General features: G+C 49.4%; 1 protein-coding gene across 1 annotated transcript; it reads left to right on the forward strand.

The window, feature by feature from the left end:
- The first annotated feature begins 3002 nt into the window (after nucleotides 1-3002).
- Nucleotides 3003-3869, forward strand: LOC137644601 (zinc finger BED domain-containing protein 5-like). The gene has a single exon (XM_068377556.1). The coding sequence runs from the start codon at nucleotides 3003-3005 to the stop codon at nucleotides 3867-3869; it is 867 nt and encodes a 288-aa protein (XP_068233657.1).
- Nucleotides 3870-12007: the final 8138 nt, after the last annotated feature.

Genomic DNA, 12007 nt, shown 5'->3' on the forward strand with positions numbered 1-12007 from the left:
CATTTAAGTTTTTTGTTTAACCAGTAGTTTTGGATATTTTTTGCGTTTCATAACAAATAGATATGCCATAAAATCAAACTTGTGTGCACATCTTTATGCTCCAATTATTTCCCAATGCTATTGTTATCTCTTTCAGGGTGGATTTGTCTTTACTAAAGCCTATTATTTTATTTAATTAGGCTCTGTAATCAATTAATTCACCAAGAGTGGCTTTATAGCACTAAAGATTTTATAGTCTGCTGAATAATTTCTCTTTTGCCATTTCTTCCAGCAGGTACTTGGTCTATACAAAGGTTTAGGTAATAAAATTTATACTAAAAGATACAGTAGTAAGCCGGTTACATACTTTCGTACGGAAAATCTTTACTTCATTGTGTAACTCGAGTTTTCCTCCAGTTTCATCTTTAGATTTTGCATTTAATCTCGCTTTACAAATATGACAAATTCGTAGATAATTTGTATTTTTCATAACTATACAAACCTTAGCTATTTAATAGGGGTATTACTTTCGGCGTAGCTGAAATGACGAGCCATTAAAATTTAACGAGGGTTTACTACCCACACCGCTAGTTAGCGAGGGTAGGGGAGGGTAGCTTGCTACCCCCCGCCCCTCACACACACCTGTGCTTGAGCCGTGTTACTTGGAGGTAGGACTTCCAGGGGGATAGGGCTGGTGGGCAAGTTTGATTAAATAGCTAAGGTTTGTATAGTTAGGAAAAATACAAATTATTTACGAATTTGTCATTTGTTCCGTAACTGAGATACAAACCATGCTATTTAATAGGGGTGACGTCCCAGCCAGTATTGGCTTTTTGGCTTTGCCCGGGGGCTTGTTATTTGAGTGTGTCAGCACCCAAGAAATAAGGAGTCCCTGCACCTCGCTAGAACCTTGCTACGCAAGGACTGCCGCCTACGCAAGCTGTGTGTGAAGGTATAATGAAGTGTAACTCGTCCTAGGAAGTTGACCTGAAGTTCTTTAGATGGAAACTTAGACTAGGACTCTCCCAATACCACCTCGTCAGGGTATGGGGATGTGACAGTATTAACTTAATACTTGGAACACAAGGGAACATGGTTTACCTGCAGTGGTTTGAGGTCAGCTTTGCAGAGAACCCAGGATGCTGCTTTCCCCAAAAAAGGGGATGATGAAGAAAAGAATAAGGGCCAGTCAAACCTTTTCATTCATGCAGACTAAAACCGGGTAACAATGCCCTTAACCTTCTGCTACTTGTCCAATAAGGAGCTTGAGGTTTTAAACCAGCTGTTGTGCAGCCACCACAGGGCCGATAGAGAACGTATCGAGGCTCCTGTGGGTCACATCTTGCAGGTAGTGGGCTGTGAAGGTTGTCAGCCGCTTCCACACCCCAGCTTGAAGGACCTGCATCACTAAAAAATTCTTTTTGAAGGCCAGGGACGTAGCTATGCCCCTGACATCATGTCCTCTAGGGCAGTGTTACTTAAAGTGTGGTCCGCGGACCCCCAGGGGTCCGTGGAATATTCCAAGGGGTCCGTAGGATAATTTTTAATATCGATTTCAGTCAAATTTTCGGCCAAAACGTCCTAAATTCCTATTTTTGTAGCACCAAATCCTGATGGCTTTTTACAGTGGCTAAGTCACATTGGGATGGAAGTAATTTAAGTAATGCCGCCTTCCTCCCTTGGGGTGAAATCCTCAACAAAATTCCGAAAAAGACACACATAAAAAACAACTTTATAGAAGGCAATGGTGTTTATGATTTGGCAACATTGTACTGACTGATGCCCGGTGGTGCGGCCGCCCGCCACATATCAGTTGATGTTAAGGCTGCTGTGAGGAACACACGGCAGTTTCTTGTGCTCCTCTTTGTAGGTAAGAAAATCATCTGGATGCTTATGACAACATACTGATTTTTTATATGCCATTTGTTAAACGTTATTACCTACCTTTTTGAGATTAGAATTTCGAATATTAGACCTCGTGACCTCGCCAAGTTACTTGCAGGATAAACATCAGAAGACAGCCTAGCTTACTTTTTAGCATCAGGATAATGGATCTGTGGCTCAAGACAGGCTCACTTACAAAGAAAAAAAATTGAATTCCAGAACAACAACCAAGACAGCACTGGCCTTAAAGAAGAAAGAAACGATGCTAACAGTGCAACTCAGCTCAAGCTACTGGAGGCAGGCGCAGATGCCATGGACGAAGGGAACACCGCTGACACAAACCAAAGCAGTACAGATGCCTCGGTTACCACTGTAGGGCACAAGCAAACACACCAAGAAACAGCCAAAAAGAAGTGTAAATACTGCAGTGATTACTTGAAACTTGGATTATTTTGGCAAGGCAACAGTGAGGATCCTATCCCAGTGTGTTTTGTGCTATGAAACATTAGCTAATGAGGCTATGAAACCCTCAAAGCTCAGAAGACATTTCGAGTCCAGACATAAGGAATATGTGGGAAAACCCATAGAATTTTTTCAAAGAAAATGTAATGAACTTGATATTCACAGAAAAAAGGAAGCTTCATCTGTTTTTATACCTGGAGAAAATGCAAAGGCCACTGAATCTTCATACAAAGTGTCGTTATTAATTGCAAAAACAGGAAAGGCGCATTCCATTGGCGAGACTTTGGTCAAACCAGCAGCCAAGATAATGACAGAGATCATGCTTGGAGAAAAGGCTAGTAAAGAAATAAACAAGATACCTTTGTCCAACGACACTGTCAAGAAAAGGATAACGTCAACGGCTGAAAATGTGAAAGTTCGGCTGGTGTCACAATTACAGCAGAGTCTGTATTTTTCACTACAGCTGGACGAGTCCACAGATATAGGGAACGAGGCAAATCTTTTGTGCTTTGTTAGGTACATTTACTGTGGGGAAGTACATGATGAATTTCTTTTCTGTTGTCCTCTTCCTACAAACAACAGGAGAGGCTATCTTTAATGTAGCTAACGATTTTATTGTCCAAAATGAACTCTCCTGGTTGCGATGTGTTGGAATCAGCACAGATGGTGCAACTGCGATGACTGGTAAACTAAGGGGCCTAGTGAGTCGGGTACAAAGCATTGTACCACAGGTAAAGGCAACACATTGTTGCATTTACCGTGAACAACTTGCTGTGAAACATATGCCTACCTGTCTTAAAACAGTTCTGGAAGAGGCAGTAAAAATTGTCAATTTTATCAAAGGGAAAGCACTGAACACCCGCTTATCTACAGTTCTGTGTGAAGAGATGGAAAGTGAACACACAAAACTCCTTTACCATACAGAGGTTCGCTGGCTGACACGGGGAAAAGTTCTTTCCCGTCTCTTTGAACTTCGTGAGGAAGTGCAAATTTTCTTGTATGAATGTCATGACCTCTATAATCGAATGCATGACACCCAGTGGCTCAAAAAACTGGCATACCTATCTGATATTTTCAGTACACTACACGGATTGAATCTGTCTTTGCAAGGAAAAGATACTACCATCTTTAAAGTGCAGGACAAAATACAGGCAACACGAATGAAGCTGGACTTGTGGTGCGGCCGCATTGACCGCAAAGATTTTGAGTCTTTTCCTTCATTAGCAGATTTCCTACTTACTTCCAAGGAAGAGCTAGATGGTGACACAAAACAAGCTTTCAAAGCCCATCTGCAAGGACTTCACTCAGAGTTAGGAAAATATTTTGAAGAACCAGACCCAAGCTTTGAGTGGATTAGAAATCCATTTGTTACAGATAAAGTAGATATAGAAAAGGTCAGTGTCAACCTGTCATCAAAAGAGGCTGATAATCTTGTCGAGATTGCAACAAGTGGGACACTGAAGACCCTATTCAGGGAAAGAAGTTTGGCCAATTTTTGGGCTAAGTCCAGCCAGAGTACCCTGGACTTGCAGAAATTGCTTTGAAACACTTTATGCCGGTCCCAACAACGTACAACTGTGAAATTGGATTTTCTACACTGGTTGATCTTCAAACAAAGAAGCGCAATCGAATCAATGTCGAACCCGACATGCGACTGAAACTCAGCAGACTGGAGCCAGATATTCCAACAGTAGTGAGGCAGCCAAAACAGTATCATTCATCGCATTAAGTATAGTTGTGAGATATGAGGAGGAAGCGTTGCTGTTAAGTTCATGAAAATTTGTATGCAAAATTATCAATGTTGCGGAAATTATGTTAAGCAAAATATAAACATTTATGTTGAAGATAAGCCATTAATAAATAATTCCGTTTTAATTTCAGTATATTATGACCTGCAAACACTTTCAAATTCGAGAGGAAAATTATAATAATAAAGGGTCCGCTACATTAGCAAAAGGGGTCCGCTGCACAAAAAAGTTTAAGAAACACTGCTCTAGGGCGACGTGACGGAGGAGGGTCTGAATTCAGGGACAGATGAATCACCCTACGAATCCATGCTGAGATGGTGTTCTTAGTGACCCTCCTCTTATTCCTCCCTGTGCTAACGAATAAAGCTGGCACATGAGGACGGACTGCAGCCGTTCTTTTAAGATATAGCCTCAAGCTCCTTACTGGGCATAGTAGGAGATGGTCTGGGTCATCTGTTACAGAACGGAGACTAGAAACCAGGAAGGAGTCGAACCGAGGGTTCGATACTCCCGGATTCTGAGTCTTAGCAATAAACTCAGGGACGAATCTGAACGTTAACCTCCCCCCATCCCCTTGAATGGGCGATGTCATACGAGAGACCATGAAGTTTGCTAACACGCTTGGCCGAAGCCAAAGCTAATAGGAACACCGTCTTCCAAGTTAGGTGGCGATCTGAAGCCTGGCGTAATGGTTCATAGGGAGGTCTCTTAAGAGACCTGAGAACTTGAACCACGTTCCATGGAGGAGGTCTCACTTCCGACTAAGGGCAGGTAAGTTCATAACTTCATATGAATAGAGAAAGTTCCAGCGAAGAAGAAATATCCATTCCTTTTAGCCTGAAGGCTAGACTTAAGGCTGAGCGATAGCCTTTCACTGTCGAGACTGAAAGGCGCATTTCTTCCCTCAAATACACAAGGAACTCCGCTATTGTTGGAATAGTGACATCGAGTGGAGAGGTAGACAGCTGCGGATGACTTTCGCAGGTGTCCAGACATCCTGACCGCAACTTGCTGCGTGGGGGCGCAGGATCAGGTCGTTGGACAGGCGCAGGAGGTTGTTGGAGCGCAGTGGCGCGCGGAAGAACGCTGGCGCGCATGTCCATCATGGCGCGTAGGGGAAGTATTCGCATGATGGCGCTTACGCCCTTGATGCCCTGAAACAGGGTTCGGTGCCTGACGAGCATGGTAGTCAGGTTTCGTGGGCGGGTGAAGTGCATCAGCTCTTGGGAACGGCGACGGCAGGTCATCGGGTCTGTCGGGTGGAAGGTCGACGTGTCCTTTGAAAGGACGACCTTCCACCTGAGGGGATCGCGAACGATCCGCTGAAAGGTCCAGGACCATAGCAGGAACAGTCGGTGAACATTGACGAGGCTCCTCTGCAGCGGACTGCAACGACGACGATGAACCAAAGAGGCGCCTCCTCACCACTTTAAAAGGTGAAGGAAGGCCTCTCTGGCGAAGGGGAAGGCGAGCCTTAAGACGGATGCGCCTTCTGGGGGCCGTTGGATCAGCAAGCTGACCTTCTGCAGTCCTCCGAAGAGGAGTCTCTGTAAGTGAACTCCCCCGAGGGAGAGAAACACCGGCAGGAGAGACTGTTGGACTTAGTTTCTCCCTCGTTGGTTGAGCAGGAACGGGTGAAACTAAGCCTTCAGCTACTGCGGGATGTGAAGACGTAGAGGTATTAGGAGATACCGCATTGGATACCTCTGATACCACAACGTCGACAATTGACAGAGGATCAACCTCTGCCAAAGTCGGCGATTGCTTGACAGCGGCACCCAATCGGATGATGTCAAAGAGAGCTTCCTTGGAGGGCGAACCCTCGAGCCCCAAGGAAGACCAAAGCTGAAATAAATCAGTTAATGACACATCCTCCACCGGGGGGAGAGGTGGAGCTGCCTCGCTAGGGGAGGCAACGCCATCTCTTGAACCCCGAGTTTGAAAACAGAACTACGGTCTACGCTACCACTCGACTGTCTCTCAAAAGAGACCGATCGAGTGGGAGCTTCGGAGGAGGTTTGGGCAACGGAAGAAGAGTCCTTGAGTTTTTCTCCTTTCAAAGAAACCTTCGAAGGAGAAATATCCCGCCTGGACTTCTTCTTACATCGCCGAGAAAACCTCTCCCAGTGGGAGGTAGACCACTCCCTACACTCACCACACTTATTATTACTATCACACCGTTGGCCTCTACAGTAAGGGCAAAGGGTGTGAGGGTCTGTCTCGACCGCCGACATGAATGTTCCGCAGGGGCGGTCGGGTAATCCAGGACAGATGCGCATAATCGTAGAGGCCAACTTCACACACAAACCTGTCAAAGAAAAAGCAAAAAAGCATTAATGGCTGCCAAGAGAGAGGACACGTCCGTCTACCATCCGAGCCGAGAGCAAAGCGAGCTCAAGCACAGGTGTGTGTGGGGGGGGGGGGGGGGAGCAAACTACCCTACCCCCGCTAACTAGTGGTGTGGGTAGTAAACCCTTGTTAAATTTTAATGGCTTGTCATTTCAGCTATGCCGAAAGTAATACCCCTATTAAATAGCGTGGTTTGTATGTCGGTTACAGAACAACTGTATCTTGCTGTCCATCATGACAAATTCATAGATAATTTGTATCTTTCCTAATGATACAAACCTAGCTACTGTATTTACATGGGGTTAATTACTTCGGCGCAGCCGATGACGAGCCATAAAGTTTTAACGAGGGTTTCCTATCCCACCGCTAGTTAGCGGGGGGGGGGGGGGGGGGGGGGGGGGGGCTTACTACCCCTCCACCCTCACACACACCGGTGATTCGGCCACTTTACTTAGAGGTAGGACTTATCTTGGGGGACAGGGCTGGCGGGCACATACCTGTAAATAGCTAGGTTTGTATCGTTAGGAAAAATACAAATTATCTACGAATTTGTCATTTGTTCCTTAACTGAATACAAACCACGCTATTTACATGGGGTGACTCAACCCTTAGGAAGGGAGGTAAGTCCCCTGCCATACTGGCTTTGGCTTGCCCGGGGTCCCCGAACCTGAGTTCATAAAGCAACTCCAGGATCGGGGACCCTGCACCTCGCAGGCAGTCAAGGACTGCTGCGGCCTACGTAAGCTGTGTGTGAAGGTGAGCAGTGACACGTCCTAGGAAGTTGACCTGGAGTCCTTAATAAGGAAATCTAGGCTAGGACAACCCAATACCACCTCGTCAGGGTATGGGGACATGACAGAATTATAAGCTAATACTAGGAACACAAGGAAGCATGGCTTACCTGCAGAGGTTCGAGGTCAGCTGTGCAAAGAACCAGGATGCTGTTATTCTCCAAGGGAGGAGAGGATGAAGAAAAGAAAAGGGCCAGACAGATCTTTTCATTCACACAGACTAAAACCGGGTAACAATGCCCTCAACCCTCTGCTACTTGTCCAATTAGGAGCCTGAGGTTAGACCAGCTGTTGTACAGCCACCACAGGGCCGATAGAAAACGTATCGAGCCTCCTGTGGGTCACGTCTTGCAGGTAGTGGGCCGTGAAGGTAGTCTGACGCTTCCAGACCCCGGCTTGCAGGACCTGCGTCACAGAAAAGTTCTTCTTGAAGGCCAGGGACGCAGCTACGGCCCTGACATCATGCGCCCTGGGGCGTCGTGATGGGGGAGGGTCAGAACTCAAGGCCAGGTGGATTACCTTACGGATCCAGGCCGAGATGGTGTTCTTGGTGACCCTCTTCTTCGTTGGCCCGGTGCTAACAAACAAGGCTCGCACCTTGGGCCGAACTGCAGCTGTTCTCTTCAGATACAACCTCAGACTCCTAACTGGGCACAGTAGGAGATGATCTGGGTCATTTGTTACGGAACGATGACTCGAGACCTGGAAAGAGTCGAATCTAGGGTCCTGTACTCCCGGGTTCTGAGTCTTGGCGACAAACTCAGGGACGAAGCTGAACGTCACCTCCCCCCATCCCCTTGAATGGGCGACGTCGTATGAGACCATGTAGTTCGCCAACTCGCTTGGCCGAGGCCAAAGCTAGCAGGAACACCGTCTTCCAGGTAAGGTGGCAATCCGAAGCCTGGCATAATGGTTCGTAGGGAGGCCTCTTAAGAGACCTGAGGACTCGAACCACGTTCCAAGGAGGAGGTCTCACTTCCGACTGAGGGCAGGTAAGTTCATAACTTCGTATGAGCAGGGACAGTTCCAGCGAGGAGGAAATGTCCATTCCTTTGAGCCTGAAGGCAAGACTTAAAGCTGAGCGATAGCCTTTCACTGCCGAGACTGAAAGGCGCATTTCTTCCCGCAGATACACAAGGAACTCCGCTATTGCTGGAATAGTGGCATCGAGGGGAGAGATACCCCTTCCACGGCACCAACCACAGAAAATTCGCCACTTACCCTGGTAGACTCCTGCGGATGACCTGCGCAGGTGACCAGACATCCTTTCCGCAACTTGTTGCAAAAATCCTCTCTCTTTGAGGAGATGCTGGATAGTCTCCACGCGTGAAGTCCAAGCGCAGCTACGGCTTTGTGGAAGATGTTGGCGTGTGGTTGTTTGAGTAGCTCGTGACATGGAGGGAGTTCCCTCAGGATCTCCATGAGGAGCAGCAGAAGGTCCAGAAACCACTCCGCGTGATGCCACAGCGGAGCTATCAAAGTCATCGAGAGATTGACCGATGTTCTGGTCTTGTTGAGGACCCTCCTCATCAGACAGAACGGGGGAAAGGCGTACACGTCGACGTCGTCCCACCGTTATTGGAAGGCATCCTGCCAGAGAGCCTTGGGGTCCGGGACTGGGGAGCAGTACAGCGGAAGCTTGGTGTTCAACGCCGTAGCGAACAGATCCACAGTCGGAGAACCCCACAAAGTCAGGACTTTGTTGGCTATCAGAGGATTCAAAGACCACTCGGTACTCACTATCTGCGTCGCTCGGCTCAGACTGTCGGCGAGCACATCCCTCTTGCCTGGAATGAAGCGAGCTGTAAGTGATATCGAGTGGGCCTCGGACCATCTCAGGATCTCTACTGCAAGATGGGACAGCAGTTTCGAAAAGGTACCTCCCTGCTTGTTGATGTAAGTCACCACCGTGGTGTTGTCGCTCATCACCACTACGGAGTGACCCGCCAGGACTTGGTGGAACTTTTGAAGGCCCAGAAAGACGGCCTTCATCTCCAGTAGGTTTATGTGAAGGTGCTTTTCTGATTTTGACCACAGGCCGGAGGCCCTGTGGTTCAGCACGTGGGCCCCCCACCCCTTGTTTGATGCGTCCGAAAACAACATCAAATCTGGGGGGGAGACGAGAAGATCCACTCCCTTTCGTAGATTCTCGTCCGCCACCCACCACTCCAGGTCCGACCGTTCCGCAGATCCCATAAGGATCAAGATGTCTGGGGAGTCGAGACCTTGACTCCACCAGGACTTCAGTTGCCACTGAAGGGATCTCATCCTGAGGCGACTGCTGGAAACGAGGCGGGTTAGAGAGGAAAGGTGGCCGAGGAGACGAAGCCACGATTGGGCTGGGAGTTCTTCTCGAGTGAGGAAAGGTCTCGCGACCTTCCTCAGCCTTGAAATCCTTTCGTCTGATGGGAAGGCTTTGTGGAGATTGGTGTCTATGATCATACCTAGATAAACCAGTCTCTGAAAGGGCTGCAGAGAAGACTTCTCGAGGTTCACCAGATCCCGGCAAACCTCGAGGAGCTTGTCTCGGTGGTGGAGAAGGGATACCTCCGAGTCTGCCAGGACCAGCCAGTCGTCCAGGTAACGAAGGAGACGGATGCCGGTCCTGTGTGCCCACGAAGAGATGATGGTGAAGACTCTGGTGAACACCTGAGGTGCTGTGGAGAGACCGAAACACAACACCTTGAACTGGTAGATCTTGTGATCTAGGCAAAATCTTAGGTACTTCCTTGAAGACGGATGGATCGGGATCTGGAAGTACGCGTCCTTCAGATCCAGAGTGCACATGAAATCCCGCGGTCTCACTGCAAGCCTGACCGTGTCTGCTGTCTCCATGCTGAACGGCGTCTGTTTGACAAACCCGTTCAGTGTCGAGAGATCGATGACTGGTCTCCAGCCTCCAGACGCCTTTTTCACAAGAAAGAGTCGACTGCAGAAGCCTGGGGACCCATCCACGACCTCCTGGAGCGCGTTCTTCTCCAACATGGTCTGGACTTCGGCCCGAAGGGCCTGCCCTTCTACCGACCCCATAGCAAGAGAGCTCAGCAACACTGGATCCGCTGTCAGGGGAGGTAGAGATACCGTGAACGGGACGCGATACCCTTGAGAGATCACAGAGATCGTCCAGGCATCCGCCCCAAGTTGCTGCCACCTTGCTGCGCAACTCTGAAGGCATTCCCCCACTGGTGGACATGCAGGGGGATTGCCACCCCTAGCGTTTCGGGCCTCGGCCGGTACCTCTAGGGTTCTTGCTCCCCTTGGAGGACTTCTTGCCCCTTCTGCCCTTGGCAGGAAAGGGCTTAGACACCTTGGGCTTCGCTGTAACGGTCGTCTTCTTCGTGTCCTTGGCAGGGCGGGGCTGCTGTGCTGCCGGAGGCTTGTAGGGCCTTGATGTCAGGGCTCTATGGATGAGGGAATCCTGATTGGACTGCCTCCACCTTTCGGCAGTACGCTCCACGTCCTTAGGCTCGAACAGACTCTTGCTGAGGACAGAAGAGTGTCTGAGCCTACTAGCCTCGGCGCTGGGGACCTTCTGATGAAACCTCTCAGCCACTGCGTCCCGACGCTTGAGGATCGTGTTGGCCCACAAGCTGGTAACCTGGTGGGACAAGAACTCGATGGTCCGAGTGCCCGAGAGGAGGAAGGTCTCCAGCGCTTTCCTGGTGCTTTCCTTGGACAGATCCTCGGACCGCACCAGAATGCCCAGAGAACCCAGCCAGATGTCTAGCCATGAAGCGGCCTGCATGGCGCACTTAATGACCTTCTCCTGACTCTGGATATCAGTGGCCGAGGACACGTGCCGGTTGGAGAGACTCCACCTAAGAGGGCTTCCATGGAGTGGTGAAGGGGAAGACTCAGAGAAGAGAAGGCTCCTCAAGGATCTCAAAATACCTCCTCTGATGGACTCGAGGGGGAGGGAGGATCTTATACCCGGCACTCGACCTGCTTGAGGAGGCAAGCTCCGTGAGTTGTCCCTCGATCTTCTCTCTGGCACTCTTCATCCCCTGTGACCAGGGCAAAGCTGCACTGGCCCTGGAGGGCTTATGAGTGCCAAAGATACGATCCAGGACTGTGTCCTGCCCGTCACGAGGAGGGACCTCAGGATCTGGGATCCCGTTTAGACTCCTCATGAGGGTCAGAACTTGCCAGAATGCATGTTCCGATTCCTGGCGCTTGCCTCCCGATGAACTTGCAGCGAAGTCTCCTGACCCCAAGGGCTCTTCCTGGGGGGACACATGGGTATCCTCGACCGCCCTAGGCTGCTCCTGTCTGATCCTGGCCGACGATTTAGGAACAGTCTTAGAGTCCTTAGATTCCCTCCTGGGAGGGATACAGGACTCCCAAAGCAAAGGTGGTAGGTCCATCTCCACCTCAAGACGTGGAGACCTCTCGGGAGGGGGATGAACTTCTTCCATTGGTGCGATGGGGAAGACATCCTCTCCGACCGACTCCCCTGAGGAGGGGTATTCCTCCTCTGCAGGGGAGGAGAGAAGGTCTGAGGAGGAGTAGGAACCTTGCCTAAGGATCTGCGAGGAGATAGTCTAGGTCTCGGAGGAAGAGCCACGGGAGAGACTCCTCTCTTCCTCTTCAGGGGGGAGGAAACTTCCACTGGTTCGCGACCAGAGTCAGAGGCGGCTGGCTTAATAGCCCGCACAAGAGCTCTGAGGAGGGTATCAAACCACGGCTGTTGACTGACAGTGGCGCTAGCAGACACTCCCTCTGGAGGGAAGGGGACCGATGGATCCCTAGGAGGAGTTAACAAATGAGGGTTCGCCTTCTGGGCTGAAAAAGAAG

This window comes from Palaemon carinicauda, chromosome 7 (genome assembly GCF_036898095.1).
Source record: "Palaemon carinicauda isolate YSFRI2023 chromosome 7, ASM3689809v2, whole genome shotgun sequence".
NCBI lineage: Eukaryota > Metazoa > Arthropoda > Malacostraca > Decapoda > Palaemonidae > Palaemon > Palaemon carinicauda.